This window comes from Urocitellus parryii, chromosome 15 (assembly GCF_045843805.1).
Source record: "Urocitellus parryii isolate mUroPar1 chromosome 15, mUroPar1.hap1, whole genome shotgun sequence".
NCBI lineage: Eukaryota > Metazoa > Chordata > Mammalia > Rodentia > Sciuridae > Urocitellus > Urocitellus parryii.
Window position 1 is genome coordinate 18,602,596 of NC_135545.1, and position 27,740 is coordinate 18,630,335.

Genomic DNA, 27,740 nt, shown 5'->3' on the forward strand with positions numbered 1-27,740 from the left:
TATCCCCAGTATCTCAAAAAACAAAACAATTTAAAAGTGCCATACCATAAATAACTACAGTCTACTTTAAATCTAATGGATGATTTTTGGCAAATTGCATTATTTAAAAACTTCGTCTTAAATGTAGGTGTTCTTTTATTTACTTAAGAAAATTTTTTGTATGTGGCTCAAGGGATGGGACCCAGGGTCTTACACACTCTACCACTGAGCTACATTCCCAGCCCCCTTTATTTACCTTTAAACTGCATTTTAATAAACATTCATAAAACAGCTTTGCTGTCTCTTGAGCTCCTTCTCATCTTTTGTCATATAACAAGATGCATTTTATTAAAAAACCTAATGCACACCAGGTACCAGGGACAGACGAAGCCACACCCTACAGGGACACTCAGCAACCCAAGAGTGGACAGGCTACGCCAAACTGGTGTGTATTCAGGAGACACTTCACAGGTATTTGTAGCAGGATCACTGATGTGCCAGGGGAAATGTTGGCATGGGAGAGGGGACGCTGCCCTGCACATGCACAGCTACCAGAGTGTGTGGAGAAGATCGACCAGAAGGCAGAAACACCATGTGAAGGCAGGGATGGTGGGAATGAGGAGAAGTTACTTGGTGGGGTGGGGGTGGGCAGCACTGACTGGGAGGTGAGGCAAGAAAGCCAGGCAGGGAGGAAGTCAGTCTGAGATCAAAAGGGGTGAGGGGTCTCAGGTCTGACAGCCTGTGGCCCCTCTAACTTCATCACCTGTTGCCCTCACAACTCTCACTACCACTGAGCCTTTTCCTGCTCACAAACATAACACATAAATCTTTCCTAGGGACTCTGGGCTAGTTGGTTTCTCCACCAGGAGTGCTCTTCCCATGTCTGGATCCTTATCTCACTTGGGCCTCAATGCAGTTGACCTCTCTACAAACAGGCTCTCCCTACCCATAATTTCCAAAGACCCCTTGTTCCCTAGCACACTTATACCCAGACACCCTGACTACTTAACTGCATTTCATCCTCTTCACAGAACTTGTTATCATCTAGAGTCATGTTCCCTGGAGACCCTGTCCCAGTACTTGGATGTCCCAGTCATTCTCCAGCACTACAGAGAAAGCTGCCTTAATAAAACCCTCAGAGCTTCTCTACCCTCCCCCCAGGCAGGGAGTTCAGAGTTCCTTACTGCTTACAGTCTTCTCCCAAGAGTGCCACCAATGTAGTCCAGAATTCTCCCTTGTGGCTAGAGCCCCAAAGAGTCTGGCATTCCAGACAATACCCTGCTTGGTGATGACAGGAGGTGGCCCAGAGGATGAGGAAAACACTCCCTACAGTGTTAGGAGAGGTGGGCAGGGCATAATGTATATATAACAAATTTTTTTTTTTTGTACTAGGAATTGAACTCAGGGATGCTTAACCACTGAACCACATCCCCACCCAGCCCTTTTTTGTATTTTATTTAGTGACAGGGTCTCACTGAATTGCTTAGGGCCTCGCTAAATTGCTGAGGCTGGCTTTGAACTCATGGTCCTCCTGCCCAGTCTCCCTAGCTGCTGGGATTACAAGCGTGTGCCACTGCACCTGGCTCAATGACAAAGATTTTTAAAGATTCAAAGAAACATTTCAAGAGAAAATATACTAAACTGTCAGCAATTACTCTTTTAGGTGATTTAGGAGTAAAGGGAGAGGTTTTCCTCTCACATTTCCCAAATTATAAGGCTTTGTGTGTTAAGCTAAGGGCTTAGCATGCATGCAGGCGAATAAAATCCAGGCCTACAACTGGCATCAGACCTGGAAGTCTCCTCTGCACAGCATTAACACAGCAAAAGACAATTTATTTGGATGTGGCCAAAGGAAGTTCATAAGACTGGACACTCTGAACAGGAGGAGGTAGGGACAGCATTAGGCCTCCAGACAGGGTGACCAACTCACACTGGTTTTTCTGAGACTTTCCTGGATTTAGCCCTAAAAGTCCCACGTGTTGTGAAACCCCTCAGTTCTGATTTTGCAAATTGAGTAGGTACCTTCCAGCTACCTGCTATTTGCTTTAATTCTCCTCTCCCTAGTACCTTTGCAGATAAATAATTCATTTTGTTATGGTTACAGGATCCAAGATTCAAAAATTAATTGAATTTCTAAAACAATTAGAAAATATGCTTAAAATATTAACAGCAGCATTCCAAAACATGAAACACAAGGGATAAATTTAATGCAGTAAATATAAGACCTATTCACTGAAAACTCTTAACAATGCTTAGAGAAATTAAAGAGGACTTAGATAAACAGAGTGATATACCACAGTAATAAACTGGAAGACAGTGTTGACAGGATGTCAATTCTCCCAAATTACTCTATAGACTCACTGCAGTACCAATCAAACTCACAAGTAGAAACTGGAAAGCTGATTCTAACATTTTGTATGATTATGCAAAGAAACAGAAAAAAGATACTGAAAAAGAACAGTGAAGATGAAAGACTTATCTACCAGTTTTCAAGACTAAAGCTACAATAATCAAGACAATGTAGCTTTGGCATAAGGATAAACAGAGGAACAGAGAGTTCAGAATTCATATATATGGTTTCTTAATTTATACCAAAGGTGCCAATGTCATTTAGGGCAAAAAGAAGGTCTTTATAATAAATAATGCTGGAGTAACTAACTATCCATTAGGATAAACATTGCCCCCTATCTGGGATTCACCACACACAAACATTAATTTAAAATGAAGAGATCAGACTTGTAAAATCATAAAGCTCCTAGGGGAAAAAAAAAAAAAGAAAATCTTCATGACCTCAGAATAAGCAAAAATTTATTACAACATGAAAAGCACAAAAAATAAAATTAAAAAGTGATAACTAGATTTCACTGAAATAAAAACTTTCCCTTTGTAACCAGGAGAAGATAATAGCAACATATATATTATATATTCACAATAGGTAAAGAAGTCTTTAAAATGTAACATAAGGGGCTGGGGATGTGGCTCAAGTGGTAGCACGCTTGCCTAGCATGCGTGAGGCACTGGGTTAGATTCTCAGCACGTAAAAATAAAATAAAGATACTGTGTCCACCTAAAAAATTAAAAATAAATAAAATGTAACATAAGAAAAAAGCCTAATTTTTTTTTTTAAAGGGCAGCTGGGCACAGTGGAACATGCCTGCAATCCCAGTGACTCACGAAGCTTGAGGCAGGAGAAATCACAAGATTAAGCCGGCAACTGCACAAGCTCCTGTGTCAAAATGAAAAATAAACTAGGCACGGTGGCACATACCTGAATTCCATCGACTTGGGAGGCTGAGGCTGAAGGATTATGAGTTCAAAGCCAGCCTCAGCAACTTGGCAAGGCACTTAGCAACTAGTGAGACCCTGTCTCTAAATAAAATACAAAAAATGGCTGGGGATGTGGCCCAGCGATTAAGCGCCCCGCTGGGTTCAATTCCCTGGTACCAAAAAAATAAATAATTTATTTATTGGGGATGTGATGTAATGGTAGAACACCCCTGGGTTCAATCCCCAGTACCACACACACAAAAAAAGAGCAAAAATCCTGAAAAGCAAATTTATAAATTAAAAGATATAAATATACAATATAGCATGTGAAAAGATGATCAATATCCATAATCACAAAGGAACTACAAATAAAACAGCACAAATGCAACAGAATAAATATTTAAAGAATATTTAAATATTTTAGAATTTAGGCTAGAATTAAAGACCAAATGCCAAGTACTGATGACAATATGAGGTAAATGGAATTCTCATATGCAGGGCTGGTAAGAATGTAAAACGATATAATCACTTTAGAAAACATTTCTAATAAACCATACTTTCTTATAAACATATACTTTTATAACCCAACAATTATACTCCTAGGTCTTTTATTCTAGAAAAATGAAAATATATATTTAAAAAGACTCATAAAACAAATATTCAAAGCAGCCAGAAAATAGAAACAACCCAAATGTCCATCAACTTGTGAACAAACTATGGCACATCTATATAATCGAATCCTACACAGTAACATAAAGAACTACATAAAGAAATCTCAAAACACTGTACTGAGTAAAAGAAATCAGACTCAAGAAACTTCATTAATACAAAGCTACAGTAAAAGTAAAACAACTGACAGAAAGCAGATGGGTGGCTGCCAGGGACGATGGTGTAGGGCAAGGTCTCAGTGATAGGGGACAGAAGAGACCTTTTTGGGGTGATGAAAATGTCTGCATCTTGACACTAGTAGTGGTAGTTAGATGACGATTTACATTTATCAAGACTTAACTATACACTTGAAATTAGTGATTTTTATTGTAGGTAAACTATACTTCAATAGAGCTATCTAAATTAGAGAGAAAGAAAGGAAGTGGGGGGGGGCGATGGGGAGATTGGGTTAGCAGGGTTCTGGGAAGGTGGTAGCAGTAAAATGCGAAAATTTTTTCAGTCCGTCTGAATCCTCACATGAGCTCAGACAGAGCAACAAAACAGCAACAAAACCAGGCACATAATTCATAACAACAATTGACAAAGTGGCCCAACGAATATCAAAATAAAAGCAGATAAAGAACAGGAGAAAAATCTAGATGATTTGGTTTTGGCAATGATTTTTTTTAAGATATAATACCTAAAGCATAATCCATGAAAGAAAAAATGTAAGCTGTCTTCATTAAAATAAAAAACTGCTCTGCAAAAGACACTATAAAGAGAATGAAAAGACAAACCGAGTAGGAGAAATTCTCTGCAAAACATATATTTGGCAAATATATGTTTGTTAAAATTTACAAAAAACTTTTTTTTTTTTTTTTGTACTAGGAACCAGACCCAGAGGTGTGCTCTACCACTGAGAAAAGGTCTCGTTAATCACCGAGGCTGGCCTTAGATTTGGCTCCTCCTGCTTCCTGATAATTTCTTGAGTGTCAGCCTCATCTGTCTTACTAGGGCTGGGCATGTAACTAAGTGGTAGAACATGTATTCAGCATATCCAAGGTCTCCCGGTCAATTCCCAACACAAAAAAGAAAAATGTAAATCAGAATTAGAAAAACATAGAAATGAGGGGATAAAACTCAGGGAAAAATTAGAAAGAAAAAAATTATTTCAATGATGAAAACTGTAGTGGATCAAACAGTGACCACCCCCAAAAGATATGTGCATATCCTAATTCCCAAGGTCACTGTGACTGTGACCTTATTTGAAAAGGGTCTTTGTAGATGAAATCAAGTATCTCAAGATAAAGAGACCTTTCTGGATTAAAAGGTGGGTCTTCCTTCCAGTGACAAGTATCTTGTGGGGACACCAAGAGAAGAGAAGGCAATGTACAGGAGGCAGAGATGGGGGGGGGGGATGGGGCTGCAAGCCATGTCTGAAGCCAGGAGAGGCTGGAGGAGGCCAGAACTGGATTGTCCTCAGGAGGCTGAAGAGTGGCGGGGAGCATAGCCCTGATGACACCTGCATTTAGACTTCTGGCCTCCAAAACTGAAATACATCTATGTTGTTTTAAGTCACCAATTGTGGCAATCTGTGACAGCAGCACTAGGAAACCAAAACTAAAGAGAAAGCCTTAAGGGGAAAGAAGTGAAAAGGAGAAAAAAAAAGTAATGAAGAAATTGATGATGAGGGATTTCAAGGAAAATGATTTTTAACTCAGCAATTCGATTTGAATCTCAAGAATTTTCCTCATAGAAATTATCATTGTTATTTGAACAGAATTCATGTAGTCACTGTATTATTATTACTATTATTACACTAGTAGTAGTCATTCCAGGGACTGAACCCAGGGGCACTTAACCACTGAGGCCTCAGGCCTTTTATTTTTTATTTTCAGACAGGGTCTCACTAAATTGCTTAGGGCCTAAGCTGCTGAAGGTGGTCTCAGCCTCAAACATGCAATCTCCTGCCTCAGCCTTCCAACTTGCTAGGATTACCGGTATGTGCCACCTTCTTTTTTTTTTTTTTATGTTTTTTAGTTGTCAATGGACCTTTATTTTATTTATTTATATGTGGTGCTGAGGATTGTACCCAGTGCCTTACATGTGCAAGGCAAGCACTCTACTACTGAACTACAACCCAGCCCAGGTGTGTGCCACTTTTTACTGTATTACTTTTAACTGCCTCCAAGTGAAAACATTTTTTTTCCTGAAAAAAACAACTCCCAGATTGTCATGCATTTACTCAACTCATCATGGTTTTACATATAAACTTGGACTCTGAAATTAAGATATAAGAACACATTTTTATCATTAGATTAATGGCAGGATATTAATATTGAATATTATAAATCATAAATTACATTGTACTAAGATTCTGCTTAAAAAAATTACGATTCAACAATCACTGGACAAAAAAAATCTTAGAAGAACTTACTTTAATATATCCAAACATTGGTAGAGCTTGGTTGGATAATTTCCTTGGCATATCTATTTCTGGATTAATATGGTGTCTGTCAGGACAGATCCTTTTGTCTCTGGGGAAAAAAAATAAAACAATGACTAGCTGGCTTTGTTTTTTGTTGTGGTAGTGACAGTGCTGGGGATGGAAACCAGGGCCTTGCTCATTCTAGGCAAGTGCTCTACCACTGAGCCAAACCCCAAACCCCTCAAAATAACTAGATTTTTTTTTAAGAGGGGGGGGGGGAGAGAGAGAGAGAAAATTTTTTAATATTTATTTTTTAGTTTTCGGCAGACACAACATCTTCGTATGTGGTGCTGAGGATCAAACCTGGGCCACATGCAAGCCAGGCGAGCGCGCTACCACTTGAGCCACATCCCCAGCCCCCAAAATAGCTAGATTTTAAAACCAGAAAAATACAGATAATCATAGTTAACATGGAATTGTAAACATTTTTCAGAAAATTAATCTGCAGTTGAAATTAGAGAACTTTTATTCCAAAAACTTTAGAAGTAACCATATTAAATACTTCAAATGACACAATATATAAATAAGCAAAAAACCCTCTAAAATTTAATTAAAATTGAATAAACTTAATCAAGAGTTACTTTATTATTTTTTTAATAATTTTTTAATACACCTTTATTCTTTTTTTAACATTTATTTTTTAGTTGTAGGTGGACATAATACCTTTATTTTATTTCTATGTGGTGTTGAAGATTGAACCCAGTGCCTCATGCATGCTAGGGGAGCACTCTTTCCTCTGAGCCACAACCCCAGCCCTATTTCTTTAGATATATATATTTTTTTTTTAAAAAATAAAGACCTTTATTTATTTATTTTTATGTGGTGCTAAGGATTGAACCCAAGGCCTCGCACATGTGAGGCGAGTGCTCCATCTCTGAGCCACAACCCCAGTCCCCTTTAGATATTCTTAAATGCATTATATAAACAAGTTCTTTATATACCCTAGAGATTAGTGCTCTGATGTGTGAGGGGTAAAAATTTGCTCCCAAGCTGTAGGCTCTCTGTTCACCTCACAGATTTTTTTTTTTTTTTTTTTTTAGAAGAGACTTTTTAGTTTGACTCCATCCCATTTATTGATTCTTGGTTTTAATCCTTGTGCTATAGGAGTCTTATTAAGGAAGTTGGGGCCTAATCCCACATGGTGGAGATAAGGGCCCACTTTTTCTTCTATTAGATGCAAGGTCTCTGGTTTAATTCCTAGGTCCTTGATCCACTTTGAGTTGAGTTTTGTGGGCGGTGAGATATAGGGGTTTAATTTCATTTTGTTGCATATGGATTTCCAGTTTTCCAAGCACCATTTGTTGAAGAGGCTATCTTTTCTCCAGTGCATGTTTTTGCAACCTTTGTCTAATATAAGATAATTGTAATTTTGTGGGTTAGTGTCTGTGTCCTCTATTCTGTACCATTGGTGTACCAGTCTGTTTTGGTGCCAATACCATGCTGTTTTTGTTACTATTGCTCTGTAGTATAGTTTAAGGTCTGGTATAGTGATGCCACTTGCTTCACTCTTCCTGCTAAAGGATTGCTTATACTTCTAAAACAAAGTCTCAGAAACATATCACCATAATCCACAATAAAGGTCAATTAACCTCCAAATCAGAAGCTGCTCCTTCATTACAATGTTACCTCCCAACTGAGAAATAGCTGAAGTTTCAGTTTTAAAAGTCAATATTCTATTTAAAGGCATACTGAAAATTGTTGTTAATAAGCTGGTCAATGTACCATAATTTTAAAAGTTAATGTCATTAATTATCTTAAAAATGAATTCAATCCAGGAGACACATTATCAGACACCTATGCCTAGCCATCCATTTACCAAGTAGTGGCATGTGTCTAGAGGGATCCCCATACCTTACCAATTGATCTATAGAGTTGATTCAGCCCCTATTAAAATTCCAGAAGATAATCAGTAAGCTTATATCTTTAATGTATATAGAGATGCAATAGATTTGAAGAAGCCAAGCAACCCTGAACAGGAGCAAGGTTGGAGGACTTATATGCCAGATCCCAAGTGTCACTATGAAGCTACAGTGTTTAAAGTGTAGTGTTGGGCTGAGGAAATAGCTCAGTGGTAAAGTGCCTGCCTAGCATTCATGAGGCCCTGAGCTCAATCCCCATCACCACATAAAAAATAAACAACAACAATAAAAATGATATTAAAAAATAAAGTGTAGTGTTAGTATAAAGAGGGACAAATGGACCCACAAAAAGAACAGAGTCTAAAAACAGACCATATATCTCATCACCTGGATTATATCAAAGGGACTAATTCAGTGAGAAGAAAATTATGTTCTAGACAAATGATGCTGGAACAGATGACTGTCTATGCAGAAAAAGCCACTTGTGCCCCACACCTCATACTATATATGCAAATTAATGGTTTTTTAAAAATTTTTTTTGGTTAGACACAATACCTTTATTTTGTTTATTTATTTATTTTTATGTGGGATTGAGGATCAAACCCAGGGCCTCACGCATGCTAGGCGAGCGTTCTACCACTAAGCCACAACCTCAGCCTGCAAATTAATGTTTTAGAGGCATCATGTCAACACCCCAAAAGTTTCTGTTTTCAGAGTATTTCAGATTTCATGTTTTAGAGTCACGGATGTTCAACCGTGTCAGACAAAATACTTATATCTAGAATATATATATATATATATATATATATATATATATATATATATATCCTATATATCTTAGCTTTACCTCCTCAAACTAATAAGAAAAAAGAAATGCTCCATTAAAATGGGAAAAAGATAAGAGCAGGTACTTCAGAAAAAGAGAATGGTCAAATGTCTCACAAACATAAAAAAAAGATATTTAACATCATTAAATCCACCATCATTATGGAAACACAAATTAAAATTGCAGTGGCTTTCCATTATCTCCCCCATGAATACTAAGGACTGGGAAGGATGTGGACCATCTCCAATTCTCATCACTCCTGACAGGACCATAAAGTGGTCCACCACTTTGGAAGAGTTAACATAAGTTAACCCTACGGCCCAACAATTCCCAAAAGAAGTGGGATGAATATTTCCACAAAAAGCCATGTATGACAACATTCATAGCCCCAAACTGGAAACAACCCCTCAGGCCCATCAACAGAAGAATGTGATATACTCAAGACAATGCAATACTAAGCCAGAACATATATAAAACAAAGATACATATAACAACAACATGGATCAATGTCACAGATATTAGATAGATTGAAAGAAGCCAGATGCACAATTCCATTTATATGAAGTTCAAAAATGAGCAAAATTTTAAGATATGAAATCAGCATGGGTGCCCAACAACAGATAAATGGGAAAAGAAAATGTAGTATATACACAATGGAATACTATTCATCCATAAAGAGGAATAAAATCCTATCATTTGCAGCAAAATGAAATCAAGTGAGGACATCATGTTAAGTGAAATAATTCAGACACAAAAGCAAAGAGCTAAAAAATGTTAATTTGAAAACAGAATAACAGTTACTAGAGATTGGGATGGGTATGAAGAAGGAGGTAGGATAGGAAAAAGGAGTTGGATTTGATTAAAACTCATATATGAATGTAAGGAAATACCAAATCGAACCCTATTAAAATAGTCAATTAATACATGTTAACAAAAAATTGAAAACAAATGAATAACTCTTGTCAATGTTGACAGCTATTTGAGGAGGGACATCAGGAAGAGCATGCAGGAGTCTCTAGGTGCTCTCAGTTGGGTGGTGGTTTACATGGGTGTGTAGATGTTGACATTTCATCAAGCTGTAAACTTTTTTTTAAAAAAAACAGAAGTCAAATTTTATCAGTCAAAAATATTGTTTTATATACATAGAACTGAACTTCACTAGTTTTTTTTTTTTTAAGAACTGAACTCACCCATTTTTGTTATATACTTTTCTGAAGTTTTTCTAATAAACAAGGTCCTGGTGATCCCTGGGCTACATCAAGTAAGTATAACTACAATTTTGATACCAAGGTAAAGCGCTCTTTTGTGAAATTAATTTTCTTGCTCTAATTTTTTTTTAGTTTAAAAAAATTATTATTGGTGCATAAGTTACACTTAGACATACTAGGATATGCACATAATTTCATTCTCCAGTACCTCCCCAATGCCTTCTCCTCCTCCCTCCCCAGGGTCCCCTCTCTTTCTTACTGGTTTCCCTTCTATTTTCATGAAATCCCCCTTCTTTTTTCCACTCTAACAAATGAGAAGATATAATGCTGACTTTCTGAGTTTGCCTTATTTGTTTAACTTGACAATATCCCATTCCATCCATTTTCCTACAAATAACAGGATTTTATTCTTCTTTATGGCTGAGTAAAACTCCATTGTATAGATATACCATAGTTTCTGTTTCCATTCATCTATTCGAAGACACTTAGGCTGGTTCCATAGTTTGGCTATTGTGAATTGTGCTACTATAAACATGGGTATGCATGTATCTCCACAGTACACTGAATTTAATTCTTTTAGGAAAATACCAAGGAGTGGTATAGCTGTCATACGGTAGTTCCATTCCTAATCTTCTGAAGAACCTTCACACTGATTCATATAGTGTAAATTCATATAATTTACAATTCCAGGTAAAAGTGTTCCTTTTTCCCTTACATCTTCACCAGCATTTATTATTTATATTCTTGAGTGAGATAAAATCCCAATGTAGTTTTGATTTGCATTTCCCTCACTGCTAGCAATTTTTAACATTTTTTTTCATGTTTGTTAGCTTTTTTTTTTTTTTTTTTTTTTTTGAGTAATGCCTCTTTAGTTCATTTGCCCATTTATTTACTGGGTTATTGGTTTTATCAGTGTTGTGTTTCAAGCTGTAAACTTATCATCTCTGTACTTGACTGCATGTTATACTTTAATTAAAATAAAGAAGACTGGCTTACTTGCAAAATCCAAAAGCCTTAAGATATGAACAAAGAGGTCTTCTGGCTTTTTTGTCTTCTTTGGCTTCTAGGACCCCTGCGGTGAACTCATACAGCTCTGATGGGATTTTGGCATCTGCTCTCTCCAAGTAGCGCAGAACACCAACTGCATGGCTCGCATTTCTCTCCGTTAGCAGTAGGACAGATTTGGTTTTTTTATCTCCCTGCTCTGCAGGAGAACCCTTAAAATGGGAGTAAATAAAGAAAGCAAATCATTCACACCAGTCTCAGTGAAACTTTATGGACTCTAAATTTGTCATTACACAGAAAATGATAGTCAAACCTGTTCAGTTAAACTCTGAAAATGATCTGACATGCAGTATAGGCGTCCACCAAATATCTTTGGTGAGGAAGGGAAGCTGAAGTGAATTACACACGTGGCATCAGTGATGGCCAAGAGTGGTATGCAATCGTCAGTTAAGGCTGGAGGAAAGATTTCAACAATTTCCCATGAGCTGCACTTACTTTAATAAGCAGTCCCCAAAACCATCCTGAAAAGCATTTCTGTACTATATTTTACTTTATTTCTTGCAATGTTAGGGATCAAACCACAATCTCATACTTACTATGCCAGTACTCTACTATGAAGCTATATCCTCAATCCTTCATTTTATTTTTTAGAGGCAAAGAAACTTCTTACCCACTTTCTTCCCCAAATGCCCCACACCAGTGATTAATTCCAGAGACAAGTGGCTTCATTTTTAGCTTGAAAAATGTCTTTTTCTATTACAAATCCAGGCTGCCCAGATCTTTTCGTTTTTTTTATACATTCTAACTTCTGTATTTCTAATATTTAACCTTTTTATAATTTATGATGTTTCAATATAGGTACAGATGCATTATGTACAGCTAGATACAGACTTTATAGACTACATATACACAGATTTTATATATTCAACAGTAATCCTCAAGCTAGAATTCCAGGTAAAGTGTCTAGATCAACGGTTGCTGCCTATTGACCTATGAGCTCTGAGGCACCTAGATTCATCTCAATATGAGAATCTTTTTGGAGGTTAATTTTCATTTTAAAATTAACATTACTAATAAATTCTGAGTAAATCTTGGAAATAATGAGAAATATGGAGGTGAAATATATAAATTAAGACATGATTGCTATGAGCTAACCTTTGTCTTCTGAAGTAGAAATTAAAACACTTACCTAATACAATATGGGAGCCAGAACTTAATTTCTTCTTCCAATGTTCTAAAACACTTTTTAAGTTAAAAACCATTTCTTTATGCATTTTCAAGCAAAATACTGAATTGCTTTCTACTACCTAAAGGTAAAACCACAGAGGCCAGTTCAAAATCAGGAACATGAGCTTGAAGCCAGCTGTCTCATCAAGTTAAGTATCAAAGTATTCAACTGTAAATCACTTCACTGACCCAGTAATTCTTTGAAATGACTATGTGAAATTAAGTAAATATATCTCCAAAGTTCTGTTGTAGTTCATATAAAAATTTGCTCAAGTGAAACAAACATTATTTTGCTAAAACTATTTCCCTTCCTTTTAAAAATAATACATATACACATATGTATGTATAAGTATATATAAAATACATGGTACTGTTGTCAACAACGGTTTTTTTTTTTTCCCCTTCCAGTACTGGGGATTAGGGCCTCACACATGCGTGGCAAGCACTCTACCACTGAGCTATATCCCCAGTCCAATAATGGCCTTTTAACTATACTGTTTAGCTCATTATTATGTACTGAAAGATGTACTACAGCTTCTTTTAATTTTTGTATTTAGCTTTGTACATTTTGGCAATTAATTAGCATTTTACAATTAATATGAAATTAGATAAAACTGAATAAGTCTTTAGCCAATTTATTTGGCTTTTCTGGTTACATGACAGTATGTTTTACTGTTATCTTCACAACTTTTTAAAATAGAGAGTAGTGATGTGGGCATTTTGTTCATCAACTGTCCTTTCATGTTCTACCTTGACAGACCACCTGGCACTGTTCCCTGAGACTTACTCCCCATGTGGGACCGTGCTTCAGGAAAGGCAAGGATCCTCCCCCAGGCCAGGCCTCCAGCTGTCAGTGCTTCCCAGCAGAGCCCACCTCCTCTTCTGATTGATGTTAAACTTGCAAAATGGCATCTCCCCACCACATATCAACTACCCAAGTCATTTTTTCCTCATTCAAGATTCAGCCACAGTTTAAATCAACAGGACAGGGACTCACCTTACACACTATTTCTGTTTCAGCTACAGAACAAGTAAAGATCAAGGTCTTTTGTGCCTGACTTGGAGTGAAATCAAGAACTTGGAGTAAAGTTGAGGTTTTTTCACATTCTAGGCAAAGATGCACGACCTGGTAATGAAATTCAGAAATGAAGTAATTTGATTTTTAAAATATTCAAAAAGTTCCAGTTTTACTTTTCATAGCTAAGTTATAATTTTAATAGAAAAGAATGCATAGGAAATCAAAACAAATTTAATTTACAATTATAGATTTGGGTATGAAATAGAAGCTACAGTCATCTAATATTAAGCCATGAAATACAGGCTACTTGCTTGTGCTCATCAGCTCCCCTCCCATTCCATTCATCACCTGTTGGACGTTGCCATAGAGAGCAGCCTCCTCTGGGGCTGTAATCACAATGTAGGGATCATTCATGAACTCTCTGATTAGATGTTCTATATGTCTGCTCCAATGAATGCCAACCGCAATGATCTGATGTGGTGCAGATTCCCTTTCTTCAACTTCAACATTTTTTTTAAAGTTATCTAATATAGCAAACATCTAAAAAATTGATATAATTAATTTTTATTTCAAAAGACAGTAATAATTAGTTTGACAGAACATAATATGTAAAAAATTGCATATTTACTGTTTTCAGACAGGAGGAAGACTTTCCAAAACAAAAGTAAAGAGAGAAACTCACAAAGGAGAAAATGTTTTTTTGTTTCGGCACTGGGGACTGAACCCAGGAGTGCTTTACAACTGAGCTACATATCCAGCCCTTATTATTTTTATTTTGAGACAGGATCTCATTAAGTTGCTTAAGGCCTCACTAAGTTGCTGAGGCTAGCCTCAAACTTGGAATCCTCCTGCCTCAGCCTCCCAAGTGACGAGGATTATAGGCATGCTCCTCTGAGAGAAAATGTAGCCAAATTCAGTGGTGCATATCTGTAATCACAGCGTGGGCAACTCAGTGAGACTGTCTCAAATAAAAAGCAAAAAGGACTGAGGACATAGCTCAGTGGTAGAATGCCCCTAGGTTCAATCCCTGGAAACACAAAGGAAAAAAAGAGGAAAAAGGGAGGTGGAGGGGGCGGGGGGGGGCAACGAGGGGAGAGAAAGAGAATATCAATGAGCATAAAACCCCACTATAAATCAAATTAAACCACAAAAAAATCTTGGTAAATATGTGTTAACACATCTAATGGGATTAACATGTTCACATTTAAAAAGGTCAAAAAGTAATTACAAAAGATGACTGCACCACAAGAAAGAAAAGGAAATGATCTAGCAACTTTAGAAAATGAACATAATGATCAAAATGAATTAATGTTCAACTTAAGTAATCAAGGAAATACAAACTACAAGGCTAGACATGCAAACCAGTGGTAGAACACTGGCCCAGCATGCATGAAGCCCTGGTTCCATGCCTAGCACTGCAAAAAAAAAAAAAAAAAAAAAAAAAAAAAAAAGATGCACACTGTACTAACAAGATCTGTTTACCAGCTAGCACAGAACAAAAAACCAGGCCAAGGCCTCCTACTGGTCGGAGGACAGCAAACACGGCATAAATTGTTATGCCCATGTGATTCAATATGCCCAATAATAATAATAACCTTTAGAACAGGAAGTAATAATACAATGCTGTTAACTACAAAATGTGAATTTTAAAATTATACATAAAATGTGCTCTTGATATTGAATACATGTATCAACAATTAGGAATTTTAAAAAGGAAGAAATAATCCAAGATAGTAGAATGATTGCCTTTGAGTGTAAGATGATTAGGGTATTGTATTTTTTTCAAGTTCTCTTCCTCTATTTCTCAAAAATTTTTACAATAAAAATTATTGCTTTTATAATTAGAAAAACATTCATTATCTCAGTAAATCTTCCTGGGAGAGAAATGTTGCTTTTCAAAGAGAGATTTAACACTGGGAATGAAATTTCAAATAAACATTCTCTCTTCTAAATTATAGAAGTTAAAGGAAAAAAAATTTTTTAGATTAACCAATTTATTCCTTAACTAGATCCTTTTTCTTGATTCTGTTAATACTTGAATTTTATCTATTTTAGAAGTATATGTATACATTTAGAATAGTAATAACATCTAAATAGATGCCATACTTACCTGCTCATTAGCTTCAAGGAATAACACTTCCACCTCATCCAACACTAGATGACAAAGTCTAAGAAATAACAAGCTTTGGTATGTGAGAAGTCTCAGGAGGCTATGTGGTGTTGTGACAATCACATCGCCTACATTTTAAAAGAAAAAACAATGCCCATTTTAGATTTGTTTCACAGGTTTTCACAACATTTCCTTTGCTAAGATTCCACATACTGCTGCTTCTCTCCTCAGGTGCCCACCCTGGCTGAGCCCTGTCAGTATGGGACAAGCCTTGGGACTCCTACCAGGTTCTGCACTCCTGAAAAGCAGGAGGCTTTTAGTCAACACTGTGTTCAGCATCTAGCAAGAAGTAAGTGGTCAGTAGAAAGTGGATGAATGAAATCCTGTAGTTTTCTCAGCAAAACAGATGTAGGTCAAGATTGAACCTACATCATGGATACCCATCAATGAGTGACAAGCTAGGCTATCACACAAGCCTGTCATCTGCAATCCCAGACCTGCCTGGGCAGGGTCCCCTGTCTTCTATGGGGAAAGCCAAACTGCTTAGAAAGAATGCTTACACCCCCTTGGAAGCTTCATGTTTTTGGCTTCATCTTTGTGAAGTCCAATTGTTAATAACACAGGATGAAGAGGCCTGGAGGACATGCTATAGTCGCCCAGTAATTCAAAAATAAATTGGGCCTTTTTCCACCCTGGGCACACGATGACTGCAAGAGGCTGCAAAGACAAACAAATTCAAATAGTTTTGAACAGTAGTTAGAAATTGAACACAGTATATGTGAAACATCCAGAACATCTCCTTGTACACAATACGTGCTACTTCAGGTTTTGCTACCACCATCATCACATAGGTTAGAAGAGTTAAAAATAATTTCATTAAAATAGATTTAGGGGACTGGGGTGATGGCTCAGTAGTAGAGCACTTGCCTAGCATGTGTGAGGCACTGGGTTCAATTCTCAGCACTGCATATAAATAAATAAAGATCCATTGACATCTAAAAAATATTTAAAAAAACAGATTTTAGACACATTGAGCTAGATTTTCTTAGGGCTTAAGCTAAGTATTGCATAAGTATTAATTAATTTAATACATTCTTATGGGTAGGGCCTACTATTACTTCATCTCACAGATGAGGCATCTGAGGCACAGAGAAGTAAAGCCAGTTGCCTAAGGCTACACAGTTCATTCTTGGTAGCAACATGATTTGAACCTAGGAAGTCTGGCTCCAGATTTCCTGCTCCTAAGCCCAAGGATGAACTAACCACTTCCTGAGAGGGGGCTTAAAAAGTGGATAACAGCTCTTTCTTAGGAAATTACCTTCTGAACCCTACCCTCCACTAGCCCACAGATTCTCTTGAAGGTGCACTGCCTACCAAATACCTTCCTGGACACTTGCTATCTATTAATGGAAGAGAAGCCTAGTTTCCTCTTTCCTTTAGACAGATTCAGATGATAGTTTCCAGGCACAGACCTGAAGGCAGGTTGACCATAGGGGCATGGAGAAAGTAGGGGAGACACAAGGGTCAAGATGGCCTTTTCTAACCTCAGCCATGGTTCTGCCTCAACACTAGCTGTATATCATTAACAGGACTTAGCTGTTAACAAACTGGTGAGGGATGAGGGGGATAAATGCATTCATTTGATTAAATCAATATCTGATAACCAGCTTGAATTCCAAAGGGAAATCATCAAACTGCATGGCATAATTAGAAAGAGAGCTAGTATCTGTTCTAACTGCAACTCTTAAGCTCATTTTGTACTGCTGTTTCACCGTTTAACACATGGTGGAACCCTCTGGAGTGCTTAGGATGGAGGTTTTACACCCATCAGTTCCAAGAGCCCAAACCCAGAAAAGTGGACATCACTATTCATTGCCATTTGAACCCATACCCATTTCTCTTCTCTCCATATTTCTGTTACTTTCAGGTTCTTACACATGGGGAAATTATTCTAAAACAGTGTGGGGTACTATGAGATATTGAAGAATGTAGAATGAGACAATAGAAACTTAACTTCTAAGCCCACTTTCACACCCATATCAGCTGTCAAGAATTCACCCAAGCAACTTATCATGACCTGGGTCTTCTCATGTATACAGTGGTGAGAATGATATACACCCTGACCACATCACATGGTTGCCATGACAATGACATGAATTAATATGAGATCATTTTATAAATTCTATGTTCATCTCTAAAAGCCAGGGCTTTCCTGCTCAGCCCATGACCCACAACCCAGGCTTGGATGAGAATCAGTACAGGAGAACAGGTGACCAGGAGATGAGAAAGGCTACTTTCTCACTTTCTTCTACCTTGGCAGTTGGAAAACCAAACTGAGTAATGTAACCTGAACTTTACCAAAGGTCAAGTGTATAATTAAAAAAATAAAAATTTAATTCATTTTTGTTGTGAAACAAAATTGTCTTAAACTTACTCCGTTTCTACTTGGTAATGACTTGTAGCAGCCCCCCGTTTGCAAAATCGTAAGCAACGGTGGGAGGTACAACAAAGGGTCATTTCCACAGTGAGAAATGACAACCACATCACAGCCACGTGCTATGGGAGGCCAAGAGTAAGATTCAGTGTGACTGGGTCCCAGGAACTTATTTCTTTGAAGAGCCTACAAAAAAATCAACAACCAAAAACCACAATAAAGTAGAGAAAACAAACAACAGCTCCATATCATTGCCACTCTACTCCATATACCACTCAGTATATACACATTGATTAATCTGATATTTTCTGAGACTTACCCTGGTAAGTCCCTCTGACTCTTTTATTCAGTACTATATTCCTATTATATAAAATTTTGTTTTCCTGGGCTCCAATCAAAAGGAACTGGATGGTGATCCACTAGAGCTCACTGGATCAAGGATGTGGTTTTTTGATCTTATTCTCCCAATAATCTGCCAGTCCACCAGCCTCCCTTGTACAGCATTTTTAAAACATGCTTTTATTCATTTGTTTATCTATGTATCTCTCACTAAACCAAATTCTCCAACAGAGTTCTCTAGCCACACTGATATAATTTTCTAAAAGACTGAGTTCAAGAGCACCATGGGCTCTGTGATCCCCCTCCCCAGAACCCTGAGTCCCAGATGCAAAAGTACTGCTTACTCTTCCGCCAACCTGAGAGCTTCCAGGTAGACAGGTGCAACCCATGTGGTCTTTCTTGGTGAACTTCTTTGTTGTATGAACATTTTGAAACAGCTTCTTGGCAAAGAGTACAGGGGAAATACTTCTTTGTTATTTTTGAGACTGCATGTCTGAAAATATTTTTGTTCTACTCTCACACCTCATTACTATGTGAGTATGGATGTATAGGTGGAAATAACTTTTTTTTTCACCTCTAATCAACATCAATGTTTTTAGTTTCTTACGTGAAAAATTGCCATAAAAATACTGAAATCTTCTCAATGAATCTAGGCTTAAGCTTGGCAATATTCCATATGTGCTTCAAAAATGATTTTATTCCAAAAAGACAATTATTGTCTACATGAAGTAACTCCTTTGGTGTTGCTATGAAGAAATCTGAGGTACCTGACTTATGGTCCTGAGATGGGGACCCTTTTTTCCACTAGAAGATTTTGTGCTCTCTGAATCCAAGTTCAGATGCTTCAAACCCATACAGCTAATGACTGTTCATAAGTTGTGCTGGCCAGTGTGCAATAGCTCAATGTGGAGATTTATTTCCATTAGGTTCAGGAAATGTTCCTGTGTTCTTCCTCAGAGATTTTTCTGCCCCTCCTGTAACTCTTTCCAAAAAGCTGAGCTTGTCAGCACCACGGTGTCTGTGACATCCTCCTCCCCAGATCCCTGAACTCCAAATGGAATAGTCTCTGATGTCAACATGGAGCTTCCAGGTAGGCAGTGCAACCCGTGTAGTCTGTCTTATATGATTCAGTCTGAAATTCCATTTTCAGATACTGCACCTCAAATTCTTTTTTTTTTCCTCCTTGATTCATCTTGTTGCCTTTTTGTTCTACTTTCTGCTGGCTTCTATTTTATATCTCAAAACCACTTATTTTCCAAATTTTTAATAATATTTTGAACTTCTGAGAACCTTTTTTATTGATCTTTCTCTCCCCTTCTCCTCCCTCCTCTTTCCAGCAAAAGATGCCATACCGTCTTTCCTCTGAGGATATTTTTCTTTTATTTCTTCCTTCCTTTTTTTTTCTTTTCCCTCTCCCTTTCTCTTTCTCTCCCCCATTCCTTTCTTTTTTTTAAGAGATGAGTCGCACTATATTGCCCAGACTGGTCTCAAACTCCAAGGCTGAAGCAATCCTCCTGCCTCAGCCTCCTGAGAAGCTGTGACCACAGGCATGTACTCTGCACTTGGCAATATTTATTTTCTAATATTTTCTTCTCCAGTCATTATTTCCTTCAGAGTTTGTTTTAAACTTTTTTTCTTAAGGTAAAGACTTTCTTCAGATGTCTGTGTTTCATGTGTGTGTGTGTGTGAGAGAGAGAGAGAAAAAAGGTCTATGATTCTCATTATATAGTTTCTCATATATATATATATATATATATATATATATATGAAAAAAACTAGTTTTGTGTTTTTTTAAGTCACTAAAACCTGACTAAAGGCTCTGTGGGTGGGGCAAATCTAGTCACCATGAGAGTGAGACATCACTACAAGACGACTGGGCAACAAGCAGGCATTCTAACTGGGAGAATTCCAAACACCATCATTAAGCACCACTACTCTGTGGTCACTCAATTTCTCCAGAAAGAGTCTCCAATTTTCTTCCTTAGAATAATATAAACTGGTTGTGCATTGTCAGGAAACAGGGTGAGTAGTTCACTGTCCACTCCTCTCCATCTCCTAGCTCTTTCCCTGTGAAGTCAACCATACTCTGCTACCTAGCTTTCATCCTCTAAAATTCTATGAAAATCTCCTGCTCATTCAAGACTTCTCTGTCACTCTTTCATCCTTTTGATTTTATTTCTATCTTTTAAAAAACAGTTTTAACCTCTTTTTTAAAAAAATTAGAAAAGGAACAGGTAAGCATGAATGATCGATTTACCAAGTGAAACCACCCATCTATGAAGCCATTTTGGAAAGAATGGCTAAGAAGTATATTACAATTGCCCTGTTATGTCTTCAAAGCCCCTTTTTTCAAAGGTCCATTTAAAAACTTATTTCAGAAGGAGGTTTACAGTATATAATGGGTTTTCCTTAAATTAATTATTCATTTACAAGAACTTATCCAGGACTTAAGAATAAATTATTAACAAAAACTTTATAAAAGAGAATTTCAAAAGCAAAGAAATTATACAATGTAACCTTATAACTTTTATTTAGAAATCCTTCTATGGGACTAGGGGTGTTGCTCAGTGGTAGAGTGCTTTGCCTAGCCTGCTCCAGGCCCTGGATTCCATCCCTAGCACTGGGAAAAAATAAAAAGAAAAAAAGAACAAAAAAATCCTTCTACATTAGAAAAGGTTGGTATTTCTTCATGAATTTGGTTCTAAGAGCACTTTCACCTTTTTCAGGTCTGCAGACAGTGGTGACGTGTCGATGGTCAGGCAGGGATCAATCCTGTTCCGGAGCACCATGACAGGCTGCTGCATGCCTGACTTCAATTTCTGCAACTGAGTGATACAGACATTAGACAACCAGTATCTGCCCTGAACTCTTAGTACCAGGATAGAAAGAAAAGAAAGCATATGATTTCAATGTTAACAACCTGAAAAACACCAAAACTACCTAAATGAAAGAAGATCACCTATTACCCAAATAAAAATAGAAATTTCTCTGAAGCACTAATTTACCAATCTATAAAAGCATATCTTCAGGCAAAGTCCCCCACCCGAGGAGTTTCTCTTCTAATTTTAAGACTGGAAAGAGGAAGGAGAAGAATTTTTAAGAGCAAACTGTTTTCTCTCCTATTTAATTGTTTTTAGGGCCTGTAATACCTGCTGCAGATCAGAGATTCCATCAGCTCTCAAAGGATCAGGATTTAAAAATTGCAGTAATCTGTAAAATCATTAAAAAATACACTGTTAAGACAAAAAATATTTATATTTCTTCAACTGTTATTTGAAGTCTTCCTTAACAGAGGTAAAATGGACTCTACCCCAGGCCTGGCTGTAAGCAGACTGCCTCCCTGTTCTGTTCTGTTTGATTAAGATACCAGGCCACAGTAGCATGCCTGTTTTATGCTTCCCACTTTCCAACCTTGTGCCTGCATCTGGACTTCAACAACTCTACCACCTAGTCCTTGTGCAGAATATCTGAGGAATCACCATTCTGCTTCATTAGCTTTATTATAGATGAGAAAAAAAGCCCAGAGAGTACTTGCCCTACCACCTCTGCTAACTCAGTGGAAAAGAAATTGGAAATTGCTTTCCTCTAGACTAAGCCCCAGCCCTAGCCCTAACCCCAGCCCCAGCCCCAGCCCCAGCCCCAATATGGGTAAGGACTAGTGACAGCAGGAGAGAACTCATAAACCATTTTCAGTGACAGGGACTCTGGAAGAAAAAGAGAGGATTAAATATACATATTAAGTTACATTCTTTCCTAAACTTGATTTTATTTTTTAAAATGGGGTCTTGCTGTGTTGCACAATGGACTTGAACACTTGATCCTCCAGTATCAGTCTTCCAAATAGCTGTGATTAAGGTGCGTGTCATCATGCTTGCCACCTGAAATCCCATTCTTACATATTTTTAAAGTGCAAGAGCCACAAGATACAAATGTTTATCAACTGATGAATGGATAAATAAAATATGCCATATGCATGAAATAGTTTTTACTCAGCAATAAAAAGGAGTACTCATGCTACCAAAAAAAAATAATTTTGAAGATATGATGCTAAGTGAAAGAAGCAAGTCATAAAGAACTAAGTATTATATGGTTCTATTTCCATATAATATCAAGAATGGGAAAACCCACAGTAACAGACAATAGATTAGTGGTGAGGGATAGGGAGAAGGGAAAGTAGAATGACTACTATCAAATACAGGTTTTTTGGGCGGCATGTTATAAATATGTTCTAAAATTGGACAATGGTAATGGTTGCACAACTCTGTGAATATACTAAAAACCACTGAATTGTACATATCAAAAGAATAAACTGGGCTGGGGATGTAGCTCAGTGCAAAGGTGCTTGCCTAGAATGCATAAGGTCCATGGTTCAATCCCCAGTACCATATGCACACACATACAAAATGTAAATTTTAAGATAGATAAATTTTATCTTGACAAAGCTTTTTTTTAAAAATTCTTTTTCAAAGCCACAATGAAGTAGAGAACCACAGAGGTGGCAATATTACAAACAAAATTTTAGAAGCTGGAAAGCAGATGGACATGTGGTTACTGACTTGGCAGATCCAAAACAGTTGAATCTAAGCCAGTCATACATAAGAAGACCAAATATATTCGCACAGAATAAATCTTCAGAAAGCTTAGGAATTAGGAACAACCTTCTCCTACTGTGGCAATATAGCAGGGGGATAAAATAAAGAGGGCAAACCCCAGATCCCCTTCCACTTCTCAATGCCAGAAAGCTACCCACCCCATCCTAGGGGAAGACCAGGGTTAATGTCCTAGAGAGGATCAAACAGAGCTCTTGGGACTGGGGCACTAGAGGAACAGCTGAAGATGGAGGGACTGCACTGAAAAGTGGAGGAGGGGAGTAAGGCTGAATAATGAGAACCCAGCTGGCCTCTGCCACTCAGCACTCAGGATACCTGAAGGACACTTTATTTATTTATTTAATTTAAAAAATATTTTTGGTTGTAAATGGATGCAACACTTTTATTTTATTTATTTTTATCTGGTGCCAAGGATCAAAACCAGTGCCTCACATGTGCTAGCCGAGCACTCTACCAATGAGCCATAAACCCAGCTCCTTGTAGGACACTTTAAAAGGGTAAATTGAGGGGCTGGGGATACAGCTCAGTTGGTAAAGTTGAGGGGCTGGGGATACACTCAGTTGGAAAAAAAAGTGGGTAAATTGGGCTGAGCGCTAGCTCAGTGGTAGAGCACTTGCCTAGGGTGCATAAGGCCCTGACTTTAATTTCTACCAACCATCCCCCCCCAAAAAAGAGGAAAAGAGAACAAAAGAAAAACACTTGCAAATTAAAAATGTTTTATTATAAATTTAAAAATCAACAAAATTGGTGGAGAATAAAGTTGTGAAAACATCCCAAAAAGTAAAACAAAAAGACAAAGAAATGAAAAATGTATTTTAAAAAAATCACATCACAGTTGAGCACAGTGGGGCATGCCAATAATCCCAGCGACATGGAGGTCCATGACAGGAGGATCACATGTTTGAGGTCAGTCTCAGCAAGTCAGCAAGACCTAAGCAACTTAGAGAGACCTGTCTCAAAAAAAAAAAAAAAAAGGAGTGGGGATGTAGCTCACTGGTAAAAATAACCCTGGGGTTAAATCTCTAGTATATTAAAAGAAAAATCATATGTCCAACTTGAGAAGTACAACATGAAGAAGAGTTATACAAACTCTAGAAAACAGAGAGCCAGGTGCAGTGGCACATGCCTACAATCCCAGCAACTCAGGAGCTTTGAGCAAGTTCAAAGCCAGTCTCAGCAATCTAGCAAGGCCCTAAACTAAGAAACTTAGCAAGGCCCTGTCCCAATATAAAAAATAAAAAGGACTAGGATATGGCTCAGTGGTAGAGTACCTCTGGTTTCAATCCCCAGTACCAAAAAAAAAAAAAAAAAAAAAAGACAAGACAAGAATGTAAGATATCATTGAAAAAGTAAAAAATATTTTCCCAAAGTGAGAACATAGTACTAGAACACTTTATCATGAAAAATAGGAAAAAAAGAAAAACACTTGCAAATGAAAAATGTGATATTATAAATTTAAAAACCAACAAAATTATAGGAACAAAGACCCCATAAGTTTCCTGAGAGAAAAAGAAAGTCATATATAAATAAGAAATCAGAAAGCAATAAACTAGAAACTAGAAAATAAGGTAGAAATGCTTTCAAAAACTGATAACCAAAGTGTGAAAATAATCTAAAAGTATTTTTGCACTCTTGAAAAAGTTCAATCTTTCTTGTTTCCCTCTTCAGGAAGCTATCAGAGGATATCCTTTACCAAAACAAGAAGTCAATCAAATAAGAGGAAAATGGAAAACCCAGAAGAAAGGAAGGAGACTCCATTCAAAAAGATTCAGTAATGTCAAGATGCTGGTGGCAATGGACACAGGATGTAGCAGGCATGGGCACGGGCACAGGCAGGAAATTCAGAGAGTTCTCCTAGAAGATGCAAGCTAAATTACTAAGAGTATGTTTGGAAAACAGAGGGGGATTCTGGAGATGAACCTATAAAGATATATAGAAAACTAAAGAAAGAAAAAAACAATAGACAATAATTTATTAATGTCAGAAAAACCAAGAATTTTTGCAAGAACAGAGCCACACTTGCCTCCTGTGAGGCTCCGCAGTATTTTCTTTTTTTTTTTTTTTTAAAGAGAGAGTGAGAGAGGAGAGAGAGAGAGAGAATTTTTTTTTAATATTTATTTTTTAGTTATTGGCGGACACAACATCTTTGTTGGTATGTGGTGCTGAGGATCGAACCCGGGCCGCACGCATGCCAGGCGAGCGCGCTACCGCTTGAGCCACATCCCCGGGCCCCTCCGCAGTATTTTCTACTCACAGACCACTGATGCTCATCTTATCAGAATCACAATGCAGGGGGGTGGAGTCAGGGGAGGGACCAAGTGTGGGATGATTAAGAGGGAAGAACCATGGGAATGATTAAACCATTCACAGGGCTTTAGCAGAGAGCTCTGGGCAGGAAGGACTCAACTGCCTGTGTACAGGGCTTTCAATTCAGGCTTTAATAAGAACTGGTGTTCAAACTCTTGACACAGAAACAATATTATAAAGAATTTATTTATTTAGAAGAACTTGGGAGTTCATAACCCACTTGAACCAAAGTGTGAAATATGATATATCAACAACTATGTAATGTTTTGAACAACCTATAAAAAAAAATAGAAGAACTTCCCATTTTAAATAAGCAATAGAAGACAATAGGGAAATGTTAAAATGTTTATAGGAAGAGAACTGAAGAAAAAAGAACATATTTTATAGTAGTATGCAGATACGGAAAGATCAGAAGATAAAGAATGCAAAAGATGGGGCTGGGGTTGTGGCTCAGCGGTAGAGTACTCGTCTAGCACATGCAAGGCCCTAGGTTTGATCCTCAACACCACATAGAAATAAATAAACAAAAATAAAGGTGTTAAAAAAAAGAATGCAAAAGAAAAAAAAGACAGCTACAAGCTTACATTTAAACATGAGAGATGACAGATGGCAAGCAGGCCACTACTCAACTCTCCTATACCTAGACTGGATATCTTAGTCACTCATAAAATACTGTCCCCAGCACATCTGACACAATGTCAAAATCCTCTTCACCAAAATGCTGCAGGGAACTACTACCAATCAAATGGACTTAGAACCAATCACTTGTGGAACTTGGAAACAGTTTAGAAATGATGTATTGGTCTAATCTAAGCTTGCAGTCATCTCCAGATGCTCTCAGAGGAGCAGGGTTGTTTCTCTTAAACACCTAAAAAATCTGCTATGTGGGTCCTGGTACTCTGGATGTGGACCCTGACACTCTCCCTGTTACCCAAGAAACCAGGATTCAAAAGGAGAAGAAGGTATACTATCCTGGAACAGGGAAGAACCAAATCTGAGGTGAACTCTTCCTGAATTTCTGTAAGGTCTTTAAGGTGGTCCTTTACAGATAAGTCAGGATGAATGGCAACATGCTAAAGTTACTGTGTCCCCTTTCCTAACTAATGTTATTATTAAGTTACATGATGCCTGCAAATCCTTACTTTATCACCCTTAAGGAAAAGATCTCTTTTCTAGGCTGCCTTCATTACTTGACCAAAAATAATGGACACAGGGTTCACCAGACTCTGAATGCCTGTTCCCTAGGCTCTGGACACAGCATAGCCAACCCCAGGACTATTTGATCAGATCCTAGGAAGGATCACATAATCACTAGGTCAGTCTCTGGATTTCTAAGAAACTCACTGTCTTCTTTCTTCCTTGCCCTTTAACCTTGAGCCACTTTAAGGTTCCCTGGAACCATAGCAGACAGGATAACTAGTATACTTTCATCAGTGGATTCCAATAAGGGCCACTTAGCAGAATAAGAGAGAAGAATAAAACTTTTTAATACATAAATAAAAGGGAATGAGATATTTCAAGGTTAATTTACCAGCTAGTAATTTAAAATAAATGGATAATGAAAGGCTTTGGTTCCAAAGGAAGGAACCACTTATAACAGCAAAACATTCAGGCATTAATGGGAAGAAGGTTGTCAAATCAGATGCCTTAACAGCCATCCCCAGCTGTAAGTTCCATGACAGCCTTCAAAGCCCTTGGCCCTGGGATACTATGAGGAGCTTGGACTGAGTAAGAAGCTGTGACAGGGCATCAGAGTGGCATCTGGGGAGCTGGGTGGCTGCAGGGCTGCTTGATCTATGCCCTCCTTCCAACCCCAGAGCAGCTAGTAAAAACAGCAAAATCCACCCACCTCTGAACTGTCTTAAATAAACTCTGTCACATTTGATACTCCAGAGTGGTTACAGTTATTTGGAATGTAAAACTGTTTATATAGAAAGGGAAAAAAACTAACCTCAAAGCCTACAGAAGACTTACTGGTTATGTATTTTTTTTACAGGAATGAAGTTTGAAATTAGAAATATGTAAATTCTTCCTGCTTATAATTTTCTTACAATTATTTCAATAAACAATTTGTATACACACGCCCCCAAATCTTACTTCACACAGCCATTCTTCTCATCATATTCTTTCTTCTCAGCCAATCTAAGTGGTTTCTCATTTGGCTTCTGACTTAAAGAACTAGAAATAAAAGGCATCAAAAAGTTTACTGAAATTTGTGAACCCAATTACTCCAACCCTAGAAATGACTTTATTTTATGACAAAAAAATTTAAGAATTATCAGTGAGGAATCAGTTGATATACCAAAGTGAATTTCTGTAAGAACTTATGATTTTCATACCTGTGGCTTAGACCCATACTAATTATAATCAGAAATTCTGGATAGAAAAAAGCAATGGAAAAAAAAACTGAAAGTA

At 37.5% G+C, this 27,740-nt stretch overlaps 1 protein-coding gene across 2 annotated transcripts in view; it reads right to left on the reverse strand.

Moving 5' to 3' along the window:
• The window catches only part of Tdrd12 (tudor domain containing 12), a 68,878-nt gene that overhangs the window by 13,703 nt on the left and 27,435 nt on the right, over positions 1-27,740 (reverse strand). For both annotated transcript variants that reach the window (XM_077793245.1, XM_077793244.1), the window contains 12 exons: positions 27,423-27,503; positions 21,558-21,618; positions 21,126-21,233; positions 18,070-18,255; positions 16,196-16,352; positions 15,636-15,763; positions 13,874-14,065; positions 13,505-13,633; positions 12,470-12,587; positions 11,594-11,733; positions 11,272-11,492; positions 6,332-6,431 (listed from right to left, as the gene is read on the reverse strand). In XM_077793245.1, coding sequence (XP_077649371.1) covers positions 6,332-6,431; positions 11,272-11,492; positions 11,594-11,733; positions 12,470-12,587; positions 13,505-13,633; positions 13,874-14,065; positions 15,636-15,763; positions 16,196-16,352; positions 18,070-18,255; positions 21,126-21,233; positions 21,558-21,618; positions 27,423-27,503 — 1,621 coding nt within the window. The remainder of the gene's footprint in view (positions 1-6,331; positions 6,432-11,271; positions 11,493-11,593; positions 11,734-12,469; positions 12,588-13,504; positions 13,634-13,873; positions 14,066-15,635; positions 15,764-16,195; positions 16,353-18,069; positions 18,256-21,125; positions 21,234-21,557; positions 21,619-27,422; positions 27,504-27,740) is intronic.